Raw genomic sequence first — 21,767 nt, forward strand, 5'->3', positions numbered from 1 at the left:
GTTTCAAACGGAATTATCTTTATTCAATTAAATACATATAGTTTAAAAAAATATTATAAATTTTGTTGATACTTTTATTTAATTAGAACAAAAGCTTTTATTTGAATAATTTATATATTAAAAATCAAGCTTAACCTATAAAAAAATTAATTTTAATTAAAAGCAATATTAAAAAACTGAAAAACAAGATTTGGGTTTTAAGAATGAGATTAATGTTGTTTATCTCTCCCTTCCGGTTCACCGGCCGACAGTTGCCGACCTCGTTGTTTGTCGTGTAGCAGATCTGTCATAAATCATAATAGTTGCGAGGTGACAAATTTGTCCTTTTTCTTTTCTTTTATTTTTGAAAATTAACCAAAATCTCAAGGATCTATCCGACAACCAATTTTTTAAGGTACTAGCCTGTTAAGTACACTCATAATGGATAGAAATAAACCACTCTTAGTTATTCCAAACTTATTATAATCACGATTAGTGTTAACATATTCGTTAATCTTTCATACTTTGCAATCCAACGTGCTAGGGTGGCCAAATTTTGTCTGCATGATCACATGGAAACGATTGTGAGTTTAATTCAAAATTAAGCTGATTCATGTGCTTCTTATATGTTTATTGTGTTTGATTAAGGTAATTTTGTATTGATTGCTGTGAGATAATTTATCAAGCGTTGTTGTCGTTAAGAGATCACCTTCATGCTTGTTTGTGTAATTGAATCGTATTTGGTTGAATTTAATAAAAAGAATGCTTATATTAATTAAAGTATTTTGATGTGTATATGTTCGAATTAAATAGAAAAAGTGTCTAATTAATTGCGATTTATGTTAACACTCGGTCTTCATTAATAACTCTTTAATGGCACCATTGGTGTAAACCATATTAGAAAAGAGTGATGGTATGAAATGAACATGAAAAAAAAAATGATAGATGGTGTAATGAAAATATAAAAAATAAATAAAATATGAAATAGATTACATTTATCATTAATATATCATTTATATTTTAAGATACATGTAAAAAATAATATTAAGTTTCTTGAAATATAAGAAATAATAACGAAATTCATGCCACCGATACACAGCCTGGGCAGACACCTGCGTAAAGAATGGTCAAATCATCACAGTTCTTGAATATTAAGTTGTCACGTGAAAATCAAACAAACAATTTAGGACAGATTTTAATCAATAAAGTTGTAAAGTACTACATGAAAATTATTTTTTATTTGCATTTATCAAAAGGTATATAACAAAAACATTATTAAATGATAATTTTTTATAAAAACTATAATATTAAAATTGTATAGTAAAAAAATACCTACCATGTATATTTAGATATGCATGAAAATTAAATAACTTTATTTTCTTTGTTTTTTTAATTAAATATCATTTTAATAAAAACATATCTTAATTTTAATTTTATCATAAATAAATAATGAAAATATTAAATTTTTAGTATTTTGTGAATTAAATTTTTAACAAATAAAAAAATAATTAATAAGATCATTTATAAAAAAATTATTTTATTAATTGTTTTAAAAATTTTAAAAATTAAACCACAGTCAAATTAAAATGAAAGAGGCATAGGTTTTACGTGTTCTTCTTACGGCTTTTCATTAATCGTTATGCTATTATATAATATTTTGAACCGTTGACGTTCTCATGTCAAGTTTCAAACGTAGTTTGAAATTAGTACCAATATTATTTGGCAATATTCGAAAATAAAATGATTTGGAATCAAAATTATAATTTTTTATTCAACTATGGAAGTAATACTTTTGTTAGTTTTCTGGCAAAGAAAAATATCGTTTAATAAGAATTAGTAAAAGCATATCTTCCAATTTATCATTGTATTATAACTTTAATAATGCTTATATGCCCTTATTAGTAATTATACATTTTAAAATATTTTAGATTATATTGTTCAAGCAATCAATTTATTTTGAAAATCAATAATTTTTTAAAATGTCTAATAAAATGAATATTAGGCCAAAGGGAGATTATGTGATTGGCTTCTTAATTAAAATAATACTTGCATTAGCATACAATAAGAAAAGTCTCTAGAATACATATCATAAACATTTTCAAACTTAACAGTGGCATTGTAAGAAAATAGTCAGTCATAAACAGTGAAATGAATCTTTTCAATGGCAGAGGAAGTGGACACATCACACATAGGAGTACGGAAGAGAGATTTTGGCAACGAAATGTGTGTCTCTAATTCATTCAATATGGGCCCAAACAGTCCACATTATTGTCTTTTTAACCGCAAATATCAACCCACCCTTGTCTTGGGCCCCAACAATGGTCCCACACAGATCCGTAATTATAGGGGCGATGCATTTCTATCTTTACCCTAATCAACGGTCCCCAAAAATAATAATTACATAAACTTTACTAACACGTTTTTAAAATATATTCTAACATATATATTTGTAATTTTTTTATAAAATGTAACTTTTTTTAATTTAGGTTTATATATAATAATATTTTAAAATGTGTTATCTGAAATTTAATATTTATTTATATTTAAAATATATTATTTTAATATGATGAAGTAGTTAATGATTTTTTATTTTTTATAAAATTGTATAGAATTTGTCTCTTTAATAAGATTTCAAACTCACAGTTAGTTGATTAATATTATATTTTATAAAAAATATTAAATAGTAAAAGTATGCAAATTTAAGGGCTCTTACCTACAAATCCTAACTATGCATATATTAAAAAACTTGTTCAATATAATTGGAAATTCAAGAGCAAACTTATTGGGTAGTTGATTTAGGCCATAAACTTAATACGCGAATTTATGTTTTTGATTATGTTTCCTCGTAATTGCTTCTCTAGTTGTCTAGCTGATAACGTTGGATCATGTTTTAGGTAATTGTTAGGTCATTGGTGCTCTATTATTTCTTCTTCTTCTTCTCTCTCTCTCTCTCTCTATATATATATATATACATAACCCTACTTGAGTAGAATGAAATCAATGATGGACGGTGGTGATGGATTGTCGTGATTACCTCGTTTAGCATAAGTAGTAGTGACCACATGCTTTACATGAAAACCACTACACGACTAGAAAAGGAAAACATGTATTCATACGATCACATCATAGCTATGTTGTCGAGTTTAAAGACATTAGTAATCAATGTTAAATTTGCGTTTTTAAAATTGAAAATTGAGAAATGTGATCAAACAGCTGGTTTGCCCGAGAGGTTAAGGGGGAAGACTTAAGATCTTCTGCAGTTAAACTGCGCATGGGTTCGAACCCCATAGCCAGCAATTTTTGTTCAGATTATTTGTTATTTATTAGTATAATAATAAAGAATTTACATAAAATCAAATTTATTTTCATAAACTTATTTTTAAATCCCTAAGACTTAATTTTTTAACAAAGTCTAAATATTTGGAAACTTTACATAAACAAAATACAAAGAAGAAGAAGAAGTGAGTGATGAAGGATAAAGCAATGAAGAAAGGTAGCAACAGTGAATGACTATCAGAAGCTAAGAACAACGATCGTAACAAAGGAATCGTTAACGCTCTCATTTGTTCCCTGAACGAAAATTGCAACTTGGATTTGGTAATCCATCAATTTATTTTTTCAATAAACTAATTTTATGTAGATCTATCCCTAATTCGGGTTTAATCTATTGTTTTCCAAATTCGTTATCTCGTAACCCTTCTAGCTATTCAGGATCTACTTGTCTCTTTTCATTAATATAGATATATAATTTTAGGGTTTATTTAATTTTACTTACTTTCCTACGAAAGAGGTTTATAATTCAATTTAATTGGAATAGGGTAAGCAAAGTCTTCAAATTTTTGGGTTGGTTGTGTGTGCCACCGTGTATTTACTTGTATTATTGTTGCAACTTGTTTTGGGTCGTAGGTCTAACATGATTGCTAATGGGATCTTATGTAGACTTGAAAGGGGGAAGAAGGTGAAGATTGGTAAATTGTAAGAATACGTTAAGATGGTGAGGGAACTGAAAATTTTGAATCGGTTTTGATGTAATTCGCAGAGTGTTACATTGCTTTTGACACCCGTTTTCTATTTTGTTTCAGTCTGCGCTTTTCAATTTCCATTCATTTCTAACTGTGATACTTCTGGGAATATGTGCCTGCACCTATTTCAAGATGCAGTTTCCGGCAATCCTTGAACAGAGAACTGGGTATATACTCTATATCTCTAGCCACGTGTAATTACTGCAATACTCGTACAGTTTCTGTGTATGTTGATAATGCTTCATTCAAATTGCATAGCTGCGTAGGTCTTATTATCATTGTTGCTTTTGGGGTAATGCTGCCAGTACAGAGCAATGCCTTAGTATGCATCTTTGGATGGAGGAGAATGAGGAGTGGGGAGGGGGTGGGGGGAGGAAAGTGAAGGGAAGGGAAGATTTTTTACATTGGACCTTTCCCTTGTTTGGGACTTTATAGAGTGAATGAGTCAAAGAAAATGGGGGGATTATCATATCGCACTTCAAAATCCTCCCTTCACTAATTTTTTCGAACATTTTAAGGGCTCCTAAAATTAATTTTCAGCATCCGAACAAAGCAAAAGGAAAATCACTATTTAACCCTCCATTCTTTTCGCTTACCTTTCCTCTTTCTTTTCACTTGTTTGAGAATATGAGCATTTCAATTTACATGTTCAAAGATCAATGGATCATAAGGTTCCATTCTTTTTTTAGTCGTTGGATGTATATTTTGCAACAGTGTTTTCTTTCTCCATGACAGTTTTTTAGAATTCACTGAACAAACGGAATTGATGTCATGCATGCTTTCCTGACAGATTTCGTGGTTTCTTCTGGAAGGCGGCAAGAATAGGTACATGTCTCCTAGTTGTTTTGCTACGGCATTGATTATTATTTAACATCTATTTCCATATGCACTTTCTAAAATATAGTTTCTTTCTTTATTTAAGTGATGGAAAAGAGATTGATGTGAAAAAGAGTGTGGGAGGAGCATTAAAATGGGTCCAGGTTACCCTGGAAGTTTCATTTTGCTTTCTTCTGTGATGATTTCTTGCTTTTACCCCAGTGATTGATGCCTTAATGACTCCATACTTATCAAATTTAACATATATTGCATTGTTTTTGAATTACTTAACATATTCCACAGAACATAGTTGTGTTTATGACTTACCTATGGGCAATGGAAAATTGGGAGTACATTATGATTGATGCAAATAGAAAAAGGTTGGGTTATGGTATGGTTATATCCTTATTTTATTATGCAGTAATCTTGATTACATCCTTTACAACATCAACCCTTTCTATAGGTATGCTTCATACTTATGTGCCATTTTGATAAATCTTTTAGTTATTATGGAACATTCATTCGCAGTTAAGTATGTTCTATATCATTGCGAGCTTCAAATTGCTATATTATGGTGGCATCCATAATGTTGTCTGTGATATTGGTTTCTAGGTTTCTAGCTTTACCATAGTTCTTGAATTTGTTGTCCCACATTTAGTGCTGCACTAGAACGTTAGGATATGCAGTGGAATAGATTTTCATTGTTTGATTCTTTTTGCGTACAAAATACTAAAAGAAAATGCTATAAAGTAAGTGAGAACAAAAATATATTTCATGAGATGTGGAACCTAAACAGTGATGTTATCTTGACTATGCTTGTTTGGTTGCCAAAACAGGTGAACGGTTAAGCCCATGGGTAGCTGCAGGTTGCTTTATGATGGGTGTTTCAATAATCTTCTTCTAAGTTATGTTTACTGTATGGTAAGTTGTCTCTTTGCTTCATATAAAAAAATATCACGCTAGTCAGGAAACTAATGTTGAGGAATAAATATGCTTATCGAGCAAATCTTTGCCATAAAATACTAAAAACTGTTTCTAAACCATATATAGGCATGTCTATCAAGAAATCTGTTGGTTGATGGTACTGCCCTTTCATGGACCATCCAGTGATTTGTATACATAAATTCTTCTTACGGACGTTTAGAAGTCAAACTGTAATTGTGATTGTAACTGTAATTTGGGACCATACTGATAACATACTGATAAATATAATTTGTTCAGTGAAATCCTTCACAATGAACTGATTAAAGAAATTGAAACTGAATCAGGCATCGTCTATGCGAAACAGTTTTGTTCAAAGCCTGTATATTATTGTGAATGGCACACAGGACTCCCTGAATGTATGTTGAGTTGATGCTTATACATATCTTACCTTTATGACCTGATTTCCTTTATGACCTGCTTTTCCCTCGTCTTCCCTCCAACGAAATGGATAGCTTTTCATCAACACCCTTTTATATGGTCGTCTTTTACTGAAATTCCTTGTCCGAGTTTTTTCTTCCTCCAAACCTTAAAGAGATGCCCCGCTCTTGTAATCAGTTCAGAATTGTTGATCATGGCGACATTTACGCAAGTGTTTTTCGGTTTGTTGTTGGTACCTTGATAATGAACAAAAGGAAAGGCCATCCGTAGAATTAAACTAAATTTGCTTTTTTTTTTTTTTTTTGCTATATAAATTTGCATATGTTAACTTCACAGGATTTACCATATCATATAATTACTCATCCTCCAATGTGATAATCGTCAAAAGTAATTTAGAAATTTGATGCTTGGCAGGGACGTCCACTGTACGCTCCACTGCAGTTTTGTATGCTAGATGATCTACGATGAGAGTTTGTTCTCACATGATTTCATCGGAGCCCTTGACACATTGTTTCTATTTCTAGCTCATCTGTTTATGTATAGCAGTTTTAATCAGGGCAACTGATTTATGCCTTAATTATCTTTTTCAGACACCATATAGTTAGTTAATTGATAGAATTCTTTTCTTATTTTGTTATGGAATTCAAATAGCTGGTTCGTTGTGGGAGTCTCTAACCTCGATAACTAAGCCAAAATTATCAAAATGATGCATTCGAATCCGAATTACGCTGTTAACATTGATAATTTTATACTTATTGATAGTGTCGCTGCTAAACCCAACTTGACAGTGCATGAAGGATATTTAACAACGACGAGTTGAGAAATGGTAGCAAGATGTTCTGTGTCTTTAACACTCTCCTCAGACTTAAGTTACATCTGATTACTTGGGTTAATATTATTGACCAATTTCACCATTCTTATTTTGAAGTAATAATAAAATGCAGGTGCCAATGCTGAGAAGTTTCAACATTAGGAATCCGAAAACATCTAAAAGATATAAAATTTTATGTCAGGAGAATATCTTTAGTTTTGTGCACCCGAGAAACACCTTTTAACAAATCTTGATTTAGTTGTAATCACCGTAAAAATAAAGTTTGCTAGATATAACCGTTAATTTGCATAACGTTTTCTCAAAATGCATATGATAGGAAGTTCCAAATCGCAGCGGAAACACCATATAAAAAATGCCGATGTGCTTGTTACATTAGCTTTTACGAATTACTAACTGATGATAGCTTAAAAAATTATAAATAAAATGCGAATGCAACGCAAGAAGGCTTAGTTAAGATTTTCTTAAGTTCAGATTAAATTCCCATTTTCAGTGGCGCCGCTGTCATCAGTCATCATAATCTCCATATCCCGTATATCTCGCTTCAGAACACTGCCAAGTCTTGCTATGGCCTCCATCTGCTGCTGCAAAACCTGCCCTCACAAAATAGTGGATCATTACATTGAATTCTTTGGCGTATCATATGCATTGTCTCATAATTTTGTGTGTTTTTTTAAATAATAAATGCAAATCAAGATGTTAAGTAATAAACTTCTCAAGTTGGTCCCATCTTACCTCCTGAAGGTCAGCAAGACTCTGTTCATGAATTTTCGTTGACCCCGGAAGATAAACGGAACTACCAAATCCATTGCTACTAGCCTTGACCCGAGATAAAGTTAGCAGATTTTGTACCCTTCTAGACAGTTCTGCTCCAGATCCTTTCAGCTAAAAAGATATTTCCCCGTTATTTCCATCACAGCAAATAAGCAGAAGGGAGAAGATGGTTTTGATAAAAAATTCTACCTGTCTAGTTATTGTGGCTAATTTTTCAGCGAGTTCAGCTTCCCCTTTTGTCAAGGGTATACGGCAGCCTTTTCCCTCCAAGGCCTCCACTATTCTCATTACCTTCAATCACCACATGAGAAGATATAATGAAGGAGGGAAACACCGGATAAAACTACTATATCTCAACCGTTTACTATAGCTATTTTTGTGCCACATAATTGGTACATCCAACAATCAAGAAGTTTCATTCTCAAACACATAAAAGTTGTCCCTACTCTTAAAAGACGTTGCTGGAGAATTTGTTCTTTTTGTTTCAATCTTTGAATCCAAGGAAGAGTGTCGGCTTGAAAATGCCTTTGGAGCTGCAAAAAGCGTCAAACAAATGGAAAGACAAATCAGAAGCCAGGGCCACTTTAACATTGCTCTTGGAAGAGCAGAGGAAAGAACAATACCATTTTCACATTGCTTTGGGTTATACGTAATCTCTCTGCATCAGAAACAATGACTTCATCTTGGATCTGCATGACAATGTGGGTGAAAATGTATCCTTTTGTTTGGATATATAATGACAAGTGGAGCGGAATGGAATTAAATAGAGTTCGGTATAATGGATGAGATAAAATGAAATAACACTACTGCACTATTGTTTGAATATTTTAGAGAAAAATTCTTATTCCGTAATTTGGGAAGCAAACAGAATGCTAAAGATATCAAGAAACATTAAGTTCCATCCTATACACCCAAATTGGGGGGGGGGGGGGGGGGGGAGGGAAACAGAAGTATTGATGGAATTGGCTGAAATAGATTCTACCACATTCCATTCCAATCAACTCTACTTGAAACAATCCAAGAAATGGCAACTAACATTATTCAATTCCATACTCCTCTACGCTATCCCTTTTCATGAATCCAAACATAACCTAATGAAGGTAATAAAGATTACCTTGAGGCGCTGTGAAAGATCCTTAAAACCCTGAACAAGTTGCGGCCACAAACGTTCCCTATCAGCACTTTCCATACCCTCAAGCTTCCCCATAGCCTCTGCCCACATAATCTAGCAACATAAACTATTCCTACAATCAGCCAATGCTGGCAAAAAACATGTAGAAGAAGCAACCAACTAGAGTGCTTATTGGAAAAATACAAACTTACATCTGATACACCAGCAGGCTTCACCCTATGCTGTGGTTCTGTTACACTGAATAACAAATGCTGCACAACACAAAAACACACAACACCAATCTGAGAAAACACGAAAAACTAACAAGCCCAATCCTAACATTTGCTGCATGGTATCAGAAAAGAACAATGCTAATATAAGATTGGGTTCAAACTTTAAACCCTAATTTTAAAATTATATATATATATATGAGCACAAAATGAAATCCAAACATAAAAACTTGACAAGTGAGTAATTCTTTTTTTTGTTTCCCTAAAATGAAGAGAGAGAGAGAGAGAGAGAGGAAAACCTTAAAAGCATACTTGGGGTTTCCAGGATCTTCCTTGTAAGAATCAACGATTGCCTTCTCGGAAACACCAGATAACACACAAAATCAATCAATAGAAAAAAAAACGATAAAAATGAAATGAAATAATTTAGAGGAAAAGAGAAACTACTTGAACATCGCGATCGGCGAGAGAGAAAGGAACGGGTGAAACGTTAGCCATCTGAGTAGTCAATTGAGCATTTGAAAATGGCGAGGGTTGCGGTGCTGCGAGAGAATTCTGAAACCCGAAACCAGTAGAAGGTGGTTGTTGAAACAGTGGAGTTTGTTGTTGTTGTTGTTGTTGTTGTTGTTGAGAAGAAAAGGGTGTTAAGAAGAGGGAAGAACCAAATGCAGGGGTTGAAGAAGGGGTAGCGAAGGAAGGGGTGGAAGAAGGGGTAGCAAAGGAAGGGGTACCGAATGCTGGGGTTGAAGAAGGAGTACCGAATGCTGGGGTTGAAGAAGGGGTACCAAAGGGAGAAGAAGAAGGTTGTGTGGCGCTAAACATGGTGTGTGGTTGTAATGAAACAGAAGATGGAACTGAGGAATTAGGTTTGTTCGTTCTAACCCAATTTCAAAGCAAAAGGCGCGCTTTAACTTCAGTGTGAGTGCAGTGAAGGTGTTCGACGAAAGGTGCGAGTCCGTTTTGTTTTTGAGAACTTGGATTGGAGTGGCCAGGTGGTGTAGCAAGACGAAATACTTAAATTAAAAAGTAAATATTTGTGAATAAAATATTATTTTATTTATTGATAATTTTCCATTTTTATTCAACATGGATCTTACTAGTAATCAATTTTTCTTGATGCTTTGAGTAAAGTAAGTTTTTTTTTTTTACTCCTGATTTTTTTCTACATAAAATCATATATATATATATATATATATATATATAATTTTTTACGTCAGTATAAATCTAAAAAAATTTATATTTAATCTGAACCTTTCATTTAATTTAAATTTAATAGTTAGTAAAGTAATAAATTATAACTTATTAAATTTAAGTTAAATAAAAAAATTTGACTAAATATAAAAATTTTTAGATTTACACCAGTGTAAAAAGATCTTGAATATATATATATATAATATTTAAAATTTTGGAGATTCTATAATAAAATTCAAATGTAAAATATTTTCAAAAGTTTAAAAGCAGAAAAATTAATAAAAACTTGATAAATGTGATTTTTTTTACACACGTAATTAGGGCTTGAATAGAAAAAAATGATATTTTTATTTTGTGTAAAATTAATATTTTGGTTAGTTGATTTTAAAAAGAAGCCAATTTAATTGATTCAATTTGTAAATATTTTAATAACAAAGTAAAATTTTATAGTTATAAGTACAAAAAAATTTTGATAGGAAATAAATATGATAAATTTTAAAAATAAAAAACTTAATTAACTTAACAATTTTTGAGAGACAAAACATGAAAATTAGAAGAATCGAAAATGTAATTGAAACAAAAAATTAATTACATTTGAATAATAATAATAAGAAATACTTTAAATGACTTTGAAAATTTTCATATATCAGTTTTTATTTTTAATTTTAATTTTTAGTTTGTGGAGGTGATAATAAGAAGTTCCTATTAAAATATACATTAACTAATTCTTTCAGGAGCTGGCCTGAAGAATAAATTGGTCCAAAGTCAGGCTAGATTAATCAAGTTTTAGTTCAATATCGTTTAGATCACTATGTCTTTGTGGAGACCAAAAATATGTAATTTTTGCTTTTGCCTTTCTGTTACGAAGGGTTGCCCTGCGCAATCGGTCCAGTTTTGCCATGTAAAATCTGGATGGAAGGGAAAGGAGAAAGAAGGGATATGCTTTTCTTTTTCTTCATATTTACCCCTTAGATAAAAAAAAAGAAAGAGCGTAATTTTGCGAGTTCCATTATTCATTTTTCTATTTGGTTCCTCTTACATTAATTAATTTTATTATATTAAAATAATAAAATAATTTAATATTTATTTGCACACATATCCATTTTTCTTGGATAAAATCGAACAAATAAGACAAACTTTCATCTCTTCTTCATCGAGACTCGGATCTTCCTTTATTTTCTTTTCTATCCAATTCCATTATTTTTATCTCTCCAATATTGCAAACAGATCATCATACTCGATATCTCCCCTATTGGCATTAATTTTTTTAGCCATTCATATGCATTTTTAATGGTGTGCTAAACATGATATCTCCCAAGTATACTTTTTTATTTTCAACCATAAAGTATGACGGCCTACCACGTGCACCTGCCTCTAGATGATTTGAAAACTCTAATGCTGTCGCTTTATAACACCAAGAGTCGAAAGTAGAACAGCAAACAATATAACTCACCTACCACAGTTTGAAATAGTGCTGCTCAAAGTCAATAATTACAAGACAAAGGGGAACTAATCCCTCATAGAGTCATCGGCCAGAGACACAAAAGGGAACGCATGACAACATGATAACACTAGGTAGCAAATAACTTAAAAGTCACAAGCAAAATACACAGAATTAAAATCGAATCATAATATAATGTGAGGGACACTCAACCTCCCTGCTGTTCTTAATTCCAGTAAAATGCAGAAAATTCCATACATCAGAAGCTCTACACCAGCCACGAGTTGAGAACAAGACAAGGATTCATTCATGCCTTGATTGTTACAGTGCACAAGCACAAACCAGATGGCCTTATATCAGAAGTCTGCCACTCTGACCCAAGAGCAGCATTTGGATCATATAACAATGTTTGATAAGCAGGTTCTGCCTCCAGTGGGAAAAGCAAAAGCTTTCCATCCAGTATCCCAAATCGAAAACCAATACTTGAGCTCCCTGTCAATGGGACTGGTACCATTTCCCATGAATTGTCCTCAGGACTGAATATTGAAAGCTTCCGCTGATTCTTCCACTCTATGCAAAACAACTTATTTCCTAATACTGCATGAGCTGTGACCATAACACAGCCCTTCTTAATCTCACACCAGCTGTGCCTCTCGGGGTTATATATGTCCACAAACTTGGAATTTCCAATAGTAAAGTTTGACCTTCCACCCATCACATAGAGCTTACCCTCAAATCCACAAGCGAAACAACCCCATCTTGGGCGGCGAAGGCTTTCTATCAGTGTCCACTTGTCAGTATCTGGATCATATACCTCAGCACTGGAGAGACTGTCACCATTCACTCCATAGCCTCCAACAGCATAAACCAATCCATTGACTTCAGCACAAGCAAAGTCATAACGAGCCACATTCATGTCACACAATCTGCTCCAACTGCAATTGCAAAAGAGAATGGAGTGAGTCAAAAGAAAATTAATAAAAAAAAACAGATAAACTATGAGTGTGACTGACATACCATTATGTTTCACATATTATGAATATAACAATGGTAACTAAATTACATGCCAGAATTTATCACATGTAACAAACAAAATCCCATAATTTCCAGGTAAAATCATACCTGTTGAGGCAAGAATCATATTGGTAAACATCTGCTGAGGCAAAGGTAGTTCCTTCAATAGTTGAATAACCGGCCATAACAAGAAACTTTCCATTAAGAACCACTACTCCGAATCCAGCCTTTGCTGGACCAGGCATTGGTGGTAGAGATCGGCATTTATGACCGAGAAAATCAACAACCTCCCAATGACTTTCCTTTCCTTCACTGTCCATTGTTAAGAAATAGAGCCATTCTTCAAGCATCCCAGCCAATTTTCGCACAGTAGCAAATTCTTTGCTTTGAATAAACGATCTCCATCTCTTACAGACACCCCCCATAGCTGGGAAGTTGGAACGAGGCACAAGTGCAAGACAATACTTTGCCACATCATCAGGCAGCCCAGGTACAATGGGGCTATCAACTTTATTCAGTGCCTCAGGGGTTAAACAATGATTGCTTTGAGACAGAGTTGATTTATCTCGATTGATCAAATCAGTGAAACACATATTCGACTCTGTAAATCTCTTCTTTCCAACAGCAAAACCAGGCATTTTTTAAACCAGCAATTACACAACATATATCACAAGGATATAGAGAACTTTCGTCATGATCAATCCACCAAATAATATGCAAATGTCTTACTGAGAATCAAATAATAACTAAAGAAATTCATAAAATCCTTCACCGATTGGGATTCTACAAGACCAAGGCATAAAAGATGTTGCAGGACGAATCACTTGAGCAGTATAAGCAGATGATTTTCTGTGCTTTGTCCAGTCTGATTCAAATTCCATAACAGTAGCTCTGCTCCTACAGTAATTCTTCTTACTTGTTTTCTGCCACTTATTTCTTAAACTGCCAAAGTTGTTTCCTCCCTCACACATTTCCCAGATATCTACACATTACGACAAAGAGTTGTTAAAATTTGAAATTAAATACAAAAAGTAATCAATGCTTATCAACATAATTACAAAGACATACCAGAGAAGGCCATAGAAGTTGCCAAGATTTAGCCACCTGTAACTTCCATTTTCTTCAAGTCCATATTGGCTGAACAGATCAAATAGGATAAAGATAAGCTTTATACATGCGCGTCATCTCAAAAATCAACACAAATCAAGAAAGAAATAAAAGAGAAAAACTGAGTTAGAAATTTTGAAAAGAAGAAAATAACTTCAGCCTCTACTGAAACAAATGATTAAAAAAAAAAAACGAAGCAAGGGAGAGAAAGTCAAAAGATTAAAAATCATAATTATGATAAATCTATCACTCTATTACACCTGTTAATCGTCGTAAGATGAATAACAAAACACAAATTTCATTTGCCAAGACAAAATAAAAATCAAGAACCACAAATCGCCACCAGATCTGGAATCAGCCAAACGTTGATTATATAACTCAGTTTGTTTGCAATGAAATGTGTGAGAATATCAAATCGATCAGAAAACCAATAAACTTTACAATCTGTTTAGAAAAACCTCTGTTAAATGAAATTCAATCTGATTTATCATAAAATGAACCTTCACCAAACTTCACAGAGACTAATAAATTTACTTACATCACAAATCTTAGCGGTGGATCATAACAAAACCAAAGTATAGTTTCGTTTTAGACAAACACAGAAGATATAGCATACAACAAACAGCACAAAAAGTTTCAGAAAGTGTCAGAGTCTGAATCAATACATGTATTAAGGAGTGGATGAACCAGATTCAAAATAGCATCCCAATCTATTGTCAAAATGTTGGTAGATCTGTAATAGAGAAAAGAAAACAGAACAATAAACAACAACACAACATAATAGAAGCAAAAAGAAATAAAGAAAAGGAACTTACGAGAGAAAGAAGATGCAGATTCAGAGAAGAGAAGTTGTGAAGGTGAATACAGAGTGTGAAGAATGGATAGAAAGGATGTGTTTGGAAGAAGCAAAGGATATTTATAGGATTAGGAACAACACTGTAGGAGAGAGAATAACACTCACATAATGCGACCGAGTCAGAACAACAAAATGGTAATGAAGTAAACCGCACTGTGTTGGGAAGTTGTAGCTGTGTTCCGGAGATAAAGGAAAATATTCAACTTTATATGGTGAAACAATAACTCTTGTCATATTTTATGATATTTGGTTAATAAAAAACTCTTGTCAACTAAAATTTATTTTTTAAAATTTTAATTTTATATTTTTTACCTTTTTATAAAATTTAATTAATATATTAAAAAATACGTCAAAATTTTTTTATTGATCAGTTCATCGTAATCAACATTTTATAATAATCGGTCTTTAAAATTTTAATTGATGAATTAAAAAAATTATAAATTATATTTTAAATATGTGATAATTTATATTTTATTTTTTGTTTAACTAGTATTTTCTTTTATTATAAAAAAATAAAGTATTTTAATAATTATAATTATAAAAATATATGATAAATTTAAGATGTATTAATTATTAATTTTATTTTATACTTTTTTTTATAAGTATGATTAATATATAATTCAACAGCTACATCATTTAATATTATATATATTTAAAAAATAAAATTTATATTTATAAAATATTTTTACATATTAATTAATAGATTTTGTTAACCTTAACTCTTAAAATTGATTTACAGACAAGTTGGTGACATGCAATATCCCCCTCTCTTCTTTCTCTTTTTGCCTTCTTATTATAGCCATTGATTGAGATTTTAAATTTGTAAGATATGAGGAATAAGAAAAAGTTAATCATTTTTTAAGTATAATATTGATAATGTTTTTTATTATAGTTTTATAAAAATTATTATTTTTATTTATTCAATTTATAATTTATAATTAATTATTAATTTTTTGTATTGGAAATTGTAATAATTTCTGTTAATTTTTTAAAAATATTTACAAAATTTGATATAATTTTATCAATTTAATGTTAACAAAAAAAAAATACATTATAAAAATCTTCATCGAGAAACCAAATTTTTATTATATATGCAGGCTAATTAATTAAAAAAAATCTGATATAATATATTGATTTTATATTTTAAATTGATCTTAAACTATTAAATATAATGCATGCATGTATAACTTTATTAGAATGTGTATTTTTTTTTTTATAAAAAGGTGCAGCAATTAAATTTATATTTAAAATTTCACTAAGATTATATTAAATTTAAATCTGTAATTTTTTTAAAAAAAAATCGTTTCCCACAAAAATCTATTGAGTGTCACTTGATGAAAGAAGTTGAACCAATGAGAACCTCTTTCTGTATCGTTCATTTAAATATTTGTACGCTTACACGTTTCAAGTGTTGAATAAAACCATGGATGATGACAAATAACATATTATGTGATTGTAAGTTATACCGCAGACAGGAACAAAGAATCTTAGATTTTTGGTTCCTGTGGCATTAGGTTAAGTGAACTCTGTGTTACTAAGACGTGCCACTAAATCAAAACCAGTAGTTCCAAGAATCCGAATAATCTTCCCATTTTTCATAAGTTAAAGAATGAGAAATCTGAGCAACCATGGAAGATAGCACCACATATTCCAATTTTGTGTAAGTTGATTTGGATTGATAATTCTATTCGCTAAAATTTTAATTTTTTTAATATTGTAATAAGAATATTTATTTTAAAAGTTGGTGATGGGTGAAGTTAATCAAAATTAAATTCTAGAAACAGCAAAGAGAAAGTCAAATCTATTCTTAAAATTTTATAAAAGTTCAGAACATGAAATCCATTTCCCGTGGCATTGCCGTAATTTGAGTAAAAAATGGCGTTTGAGAGGATAAGGATTGTGTAGTGATGCCTGAAACGTGAGGTTGTTGGCCAATGGAGCAAGAAATTCGATTCGAAAGTACATACAATGAAGCACTGCGATTTTACGATACGCGGTTCTGTCAGGTGAATAGGTGGAAATTGCAATAGCATTATAAAGCAAAGATAATAATAACGATAAAATAATTTTGAATTATCATATAAAAATATTCAGTATTTTTATATTTTAATAATGCTTTTTCAAATTATGTATCAACTCACAAATCTGATTTGTTGAGAAAATTTTAAATTAAGAATTGAAAATGTGTCATAAACTTCTTAGAATGCCCTTGCAAACATTATATACTTTATGGTCGTTGTTCATATTTTAATTTTCTCACCTAATCCGATGCGAGACGATGATACGGCAAAGGCGCAAACGTGTTTGGGCAAAAAGTGATATTTTAAGGGTCCATTCGGAGAGAAAGCAATTAAACACATGTGTGTGCATTTTAAAGATATATTAAAAAACAAACGAAACAACTAAAATTGCAAAAATATCAAGTGTTTGGATCTAGTTCTTTTAAAATAGTAAAGCAACTTTTTAATACAGTTTCTTGAAGAAAGTGTTCTAACACGTGTTAGCATTATTGTTTTTGTAAGCCTCAATTTCTTAACAAATAATAGGATAAGAGAGAAAAAAAAAACATTAACTTCGATCAAATTGCTCCAAACATGAAAAACATTAAATATAAGTAAAACAATATTTGCACATTTTGAATAACTTTTTTTTGTTTAAATTTAAATAATAGAATCCCAAATTATGATTGAAGTGTGTCACGTTTGTCTAAATGTGAAAGTAAAACAAATATGCTCTGATAATTGGTGCCTGGTGGTTCCTACCACCGTCGACAATGATCACCAAAATGTCTTGTCGACCTGTCCCTGTGTGTCCTTTAATATTATTGTTTTTTACATATGTTTTAATTATACTGAATTGTTTAAAATTAATTTTAATAAACTTTAAAACGAATAAATCCTAACAAAGACCTTATTCTTGAAGCAAAATGAACACTAAAAGTGACAAAATAAATCAATCTAATTACTTCAATGTGTTAAAATATGAAGCTTTCTTCTAAATTTTAGACAACTTAAAGTTTTTTCTCCACCTATTTAAACCTTTTTTTACTTGATATAATTAGTCTGATATGTTTTAAAAGGATGCAATTTTAAAGTATATATTTTTTTCGCAAATTAAAATTAGATTTATATTCTTCTTTTGTAATCTAAAACTTGAATTGGAAGTTGGAATAAGAGAAAAATGAAGATTGATGCAGGTAATCTGCGTTATGAATTACTTAACAGTTACATATGAAGGTTATTTTTTTGAAACAAATAATCATATTAGCTCTTAATTAATGATTATGAAGTTGATGAGTGGTCTATTTTGTGACGTCGTTCTCTTTAGTCTTAAAAATTCTCCTCATGACAATCCATTTAAGCATGGATGTTGCACCCTCTTCTCTAAATACTAGATACCTTGTCCTCGTGAATATGTTGTTATAATTTTTTTAGCTAATTAATTTACTTTTTTAAATTACGTTATAAATTATTAATATTGATAAAGGCAATAAAATAGATTATTTAATTTATTTGGGCTAGTTTATGACAAGTAACAAGCTTTAATAGACCGACTAAAAAAATTTAAATTTACAAAAATAATATGTAAGACAAATAAAATTTAATTTTTATAAGTTTAACTCTCATCAAACAAATTAAAAAATCAAATTAAATTTAAGCTCAACATCTAAACATATATATTTTATTAATTCGACTCTAGAATTTATGCTGTAAAAGACAAAACAGAGAGAGAACGTGTCGCCCAGTGGCGGTAGTAGACACAACGTCGTTTAAGTGGCAAAGCGTCGTTGAAATGCGAGGAGAGGGGAGAGGGGAGAGGGAGATTCGTTTTGTTCTTTTAAAAAAATGTCGTTTAGATAAAGCAGTCCCAGAAACTACGAGAGTGGCTTTTGCTTGCAGTGTAACACGAAAATGGAGTTGAACAGAGTGTGACCTAAAAAGGTGAAAAATTGGTAACACAAAAATACTTAAAATTCAAAATTTAATACACCGTTCAATTCAATTCCAATTTGTGATTCCCTCTCTTAATTGTTTAAGTCCATGTCGCTGGCATCATTCTCCATGCTCCGCCACCGCGCGGTGGCTTCCGCCGCGCCGCTCCTTCTGCGCCGCTTCCGGTGTTTCTCAATCGCCGCCGGACAACAAAACCCTAACAAGCATCAACAAGCAGCGCTGAGCAAGAACCTGTGGAAGGCGAAGCAAACCTTGAAGGAGTATTCATCTCTAGCTCCCGTTCTCTCCCTCGAAGACAATCCTCCTCTCTCTGAATCGCAAGCCATTGGTGTTGTGGCAGCTTCGCAGGCGAACTTCATGCGCGTCATTGTTCCCGAAGAAGGTTCTGGAAGCTTCCATGGAGTTGAGATTCTCTGTGTGGTAAGGGCGCTGTTGAAGAAGATAAAGCGGAGGGTGATGGTTGGGGACAAGGTTCTGGTAGGTTCTGTGGATTGGGTGGATCGTAGGGGCATGATTGAGAATGTGTTCCAGCGAAGTTCAGAGATTCTTGACCCTCCCGTTGCCAACGTTGACCATTTGCTGGTTCTGTTCTCGCTCGATCAGCCCAAGGTTGAACCATTCACGCTGACACGGTTCCTGGTCGAAGCTGAGTCCACTGGAATTCCCTTAACCCTGGCACTTAACAAGATAGAGCTTGTGGATAAAGAGGTTCAAATTGTTTGCATTGTGATTATCATTATGGTTTTGTTATGTTATGTATGTGTTTTTAATTATTATGTAGTCCATTGTGTTTGTTAGAAAGAATGATGGAGTTAATTCATTGTGGATAAAAGGGTTCAAGTTGTTGTGTTTGGTTTGTTGAATCAGTGTAGGTTTTGTTTGTTGTGTTACAATTGCAAAATTGAAATCCAGCTGTTATTGTTTTCTGGTGTGAAGTGATTGGTTGCTTTTGATTTTGCTCTTGTTTAGACCGTGGATTCCTGGAAGGCTAGGGTACGTGGCTGGGGTTATGAACCAGTTCTTTGCAGTGTGGAATCTGGATATGGACTTGATCTTCTTGCATTTAAGTTGAGAGATCAAACTACGGTGATTGTGGGTCCTAGTGGAGTTGGGAAGTCTAGTTTGATCAATGCCCTAAGAAGTAATCCTCGTGTTTCTGATGCTGCAGAAGGGGAGAATTGGTTTGAGCCTGTGGGTTTTTGTTTCTTTTGTCCTTTTTGTTTTCGTGTGTATTTGGATATGTCGAAGTGTGTGTACGAGTGTTTGATGACTGTGTTACTTGTGCATGTGTACCATTTCTCAGATTTTAGGAAGTAAGTGGCTTGAGGATCAGCGAGTTGGGGAGGTTTCGACAAGAAGTGGCAGAGGGAAGCATACTACTCGCCACGTCTCTCTGCTTCCACTGTCGGGAGGGGGTTTTCTTGCTGATACTCCTGGATTTAACCAGCCTAGTTTATTGAAAGTGACGAAGCAGTCTCTTGCACAAACGTTTCCTGAAGTCAGTAATGCTTATGTTATATTTGACTAAATTTGGGGTTAACACAGTTTTTCCTGTTTAGATTGATGTTATATTATTTTCCCCCTGTTCAGATCAGGAAAGCACTCAGTACTGACAAGCCTGCTAAATGTGCGTTTAACAATTGCTTGCATGTGGGTGAACCTGGGTGCATTGTGAAGGGGGATTGGGAAAGATATTCATTTTACTTTCAACTTCTGGATGAAATCAGAATACGGGAGGAGTTCCAGTTGAGGACATTTGGAACCAAAAGAGAAGGCGATGTAAGGTATGATGAGTAACGTGTCTTTGACTTTGTTGATTGAAAACCAACACTACTCAGTTAATTGAAAACTGTGATGCAATGATAAAAAGCAATTCTTGGATTTTTATTTATTCATAAAATGAACATTCTGAGCAGTTTTTTGTGATGATTGAAATGAGGGTATTATACATTTTTAAAAACCTGATTCTTGTCTTTGTACATGTTAATACATAGATGTGAACATGAATTTCATAGCACAATTCTATTATATTTGTGATGTTTATCACATATGGATTTAGTAGTGTGTGCAATTGTGCATTTTAGCCCATGAAAGAAGCTACTCACATGCGTAAATCATCCTCAACATGCAACCTCGTTTTATGCATAAACTATTTTGTCCCCCAATCTTTACCTGTCATTGTTAATGATTGTGGGGAAACGAAAACTTTCTGAACGTATCAATAAAAGTATCTTTCCCGGAATATGTAGCAAAGTAAAATTATTAACGTATTATGAGTAATTCATGACGCGAGTTGTACTGCCCACAATACAATGCTACTTACATGAAAAGATGAGGTATAATCCTGTTGTCTTTCATCCTGGGGAATTATCGAATCAAACATGACATCTCTTGATTTATTTATTTATTCACATTTATATTTTTATGCAGGTTGAAAATGGGAGACATGGGTGTTCAGCAAGCAGAACCAAGGCTGGAGCCCAAGAAGCATAGGAGACAATCTCGGAAGAGAATTAACCAGTCAATTTTGGATGAATTGAATGATGACGACGATTTGATTGACGAGGAGAATGACCCCGTTTTAAGGGCGCTGAGAAATGAAAACTCTTAAGAAATTTGTTAACCTTAGGAGGGTTCATTGTATATAGGTCCTTTCTGCGCTTTCCGCATGTATCTCGGGTTCAACTTATTTGCTTTCACCGAAGTTCATGTTCTTTTTTTACCCAAAAGTCTTCTGTCACGTTGATTCAATCGTGTACAGAGTCTGTACAAATGTCACCGCTTGACTCACTTTTCTGAATTCTGAATTCTAAAGGTTGATCCATGCTTGTCACCCATAATTGAATTAAGAGCAACATTAACCCTTGTGAGATGATCATTTTCGATTAGAACAACTTGTTTCGGTTACCTGAACTATAAGCGTTGAACACTACACTAGACAATTTCGGGGGTCAAAAGTAGCATATTGTGCTATGACAACGCGAGAGACAATGGTAATGACACAGTTTTCCCCGAATCAACCTGATTTCAATAAAACTTAAAACCATGCAAGTCTAGTTGGTTCAGGAATTAATCAAGCTGT

The 21,767-nt window shown here is 32.6% G+C and overlaps 4 protein-coding genes and 1 non-coding gene across 9 annotated transcripts; 3 read left to right on the plus strand and 2 right to left on the minus strand.

Moving 5' to 3' along the window:
• The first annotated feature begins 3,191 nt into the window (after positions 1 to 3,191).
• On the plus strand, positions 3,192 to 3,275 carry TRNAL-UAA. The gene has a single exon. It is a non-coding gene; the product is annotated as a tRNA-Leu (tRNA).
• A 47-nt stretch (positions 3,276 to 3,322) lies between these two features.
• LOC113849629 (protein kish-like) lies at positions 3,323 to 6,839 on the plus strand. 3 transcript variants are annotated; one of them, XM_027479663.1, is made up of 6 exons: positions 3,323 to 3,497; positions 3,917 to 3,973; positions 4,062 to 4,168; positions 4,792 to 4,826; positions 5,654 to 5,738; positions 6,594 to 6,839. In XM_027479663.1, exons 2-5 carry the CDS (start codon positions 3,971 to 3,973, stop codon positions 5,719 to 5,721), a joined length of 213 nt encoding a protein of 70 aa, XP_027335464.1. In that variant the 5' UTR covers positions 3,323 to 3,497; positions 3,917 to 3,970; the 3' UTR covers positions 5,722 to 5,738; positions 6,594 to 6,839. The 3 variants fall into 3 exon arrangements, with proteins under 3 accessions (XP_027335464.1, XP_027335463.1, XP_027335461.1); XM_027479662.1 differs by lacking the exon at positions 6,594 to 6,839 and adding an exon at positions 5,868 to 6,435 and having other exon boundaries at positions 3,323 to 3,576; positions 3,919 to 3,973; XM_027479660.1 differs by having other exon boundaries at positions 3,327 to 3,576; positions 3,919 to 3,973.
• Positions 6,840 to 7,280: 441 nt separating this feature from the next.
• Positions 7,281 to 10,081, minus strand: LOC113849628 (nuclear pore complex protein NUP54). The gene is made up of 9 exons (XM_027479659.1): positions 9,571 to 10,081; positions 9,423 to 9,476; positions 9,106 to 9,165; positions 8,897 to 9,007; positions 8,406 to 8,471; positions 8,229 to 8,315; positions 7,972 to 8,073; positions 7,744 to 7,893; positions 7,281 to 7,601 (listed from the first exon to the last, which is right to left on the minus strand). Exons 1-9 carry the CDS (start codon positions 9,943 to 9,945, stop codon positions 7,479 to 7,481), a joined length of 1,128 nt encoding a protein of 375 aa, XP_027335460.1. The 5' UTR covers positions 9,946 to 10,081; the 3' UTR covers positions 7,281 to 7,478.
• Positions 10,082 to 11,277: 1,196 nt separating this feature from the next.
• On the minus strand, positions 11,278 to 14,911 carry LOC113849176 (F-box/kelch-repeat protein At1g67480-like). 2 transcript variants are annotated; one of them, XM_027478876.1, is made up of 5 exons: positions 14,692 to 14,911; positions 14,542 to 14,609; positions 13,838 to 13,906; positions 12,878 to 13,751; positions 11,278 to 12,690 (listed from the first exon to the last, which is right to left on the minus strand). In XM_027478876.1, the coding sequence occupies exons 4-5, from the start codon at positions 13,405 to 13,407 to the stop codon at positions 12,063 to 12,065; spliced, it is 1,158 nt and encodes a 385-aa protein (XP_027334677.1). In that variant the 5' UTR covers positions 13,408 to 13,751; positions 13,838 to 13,906; positions 14,542 to 14,609; positions 14,692 to 14,911; the 3' UTR covers positions 11,278 to 12,062. The 2 variants fall into 2 exon arrangements, with proteins under 2 accessions (XP_027334677.1, XP_027334678.1); XM_027478877.1 differs by lacking the exon at positions 14,542 to 14,609 and having other exon boundaries at positions 11,701 to 12,690.
• A 3,582-nt stretch (positions 14,912 to 18,493) lies between these two features.
• LOC113849700 (small ribosomal subunit biogenesis GTPase RsgA 1, mitochondrial) lies at positions 18,494 to 21,554 on the plus strand. 2 transcript variants are annotated; one of them, XM_027479791.1, is made up of 6 exons: positions 18,494 to 18,673; positions 18,770 to 19,393; positions 19,655 to 19,876; positions 19,989 to 20,183; positions 20,276 to 20,469; positions 21,116 to 21,554. In XM_027479791.1, the coding sequence occupies exons 2-6, from the start codon at positions 18,773 to 18,775 to the stop codon at positions 21,294 to 21,296; spliced, it is 1,413 nt and encodes a 470-aa protein (XP_027335592.1). In that variant the 5' UTR covers positions 18,494 to 18,673; positions 18,770 to 18,772; the 3' UTR covers positions 21,297 to 21,554. The 2 variants fall into 2 exon arrangements, with proteins under 2 accessions (XP_027335592.1, XP_027335591.1); XM_027479790.1 differs by having other exon boundaries at positions 18,522 to 19,393.
• The last annotated feature ends 213 nt before the right edge of the window (positions 21,555 to 21,767 follow it).

The sequence above is a fragment of the Abrus precatorius genome, unplaced genomic scaffold, assembly GCF_003935025.1.
Source record: "Abrus precatorius isolate BTA unplaced genomic scaffold, Abrus_2018 Scaffold9, whole genome shotgun sequence".
Taxonomy (NCBI): domain Eukaryota; kingdom Viridiplantae; phylum Streptophyta; class Magnoliopsida; order Fabales; family Fabaceae; genus Abrus; species Abrus precatorius.

Excerpts from the sequence above, each read along its gene's own strand:
- LOC113849700 (XM_027479791.1), top strand. The coding sequence starts at position 18,773 with ATGTCGCTGGCATCATTCTCCATGCTCCGCCACCGCGCGGTGGCTTCC. Across the intron at positions 19,877-19,988 it reads GGGAGAATTGGTTTGAGCCT|ATTTTAGGAAGTAAGTGGCT; the intron begins GTGGGTTTTTGT and ends ACCATTTCTCAG. Across the intron at positions 20,470-21,115 it reads AAAAGAGAAGGCGATGTAAG|GTTGAAAATGGGAGACATGG; the intron begins GTATGATGAGTA and ends ATTTTTATGCAG.
- LOC113849629 (XM_027479663.1), top strand. Across the intron at positions 4,169-4,791 it reads ATCCTTGAACAGAGAACTGG|ATTTCGTGGTTTCTTCTGGA; the intron begins GTATATACTCTA and ends CTTTCCTGACAG. Across the intron at positions 4,827-5,653 it reads CTGGAAGGCGGCAAGAATAG|GTGAACGGTTAAGCCCATGG; the intron begins GTACATGTCTCC and ends TTGCCAAAACAG.
- LOC113849628 (XM_027479659.1), bottom strand. The coding sequence starts at position 9,945 with ATGTTTAGCGCCACACAACCTTCTTCTTCTCCCTTTGGTACCCCTTCT. Across the intron at positions 8,472-8,896 it reads ATCTTTCACAGCGCCTCAAG|ATCCAAGATGAAGTCATTGT; the intron begins GTAATCTTTATT and ends ATTGTCATGCAG. Across the intron at positions 7,602-7,743 it reads GTCTTGCTGACCTTCAGGAG|GTTTTGCAGCAGCAGATGGA; the intron begins GTAAGATGGGAC and ends TTGTGAGGGCAG.
- LOC113849176 (XM_027478876.1), bottom strand. The coding sequence starts at position 13,407 with ATGCCTGGTTTTGCTGTTGGAAAGAAGAGATTTACAGAGTCGAATATG. Across the intron at positions 12,691-12,877 it reads TATGATTCTTGCCTCAACAG|TTGGAGCAGATTGTGTGACA; the intron begins GTATGATTTTAC and ends TTGCAATTGCAG.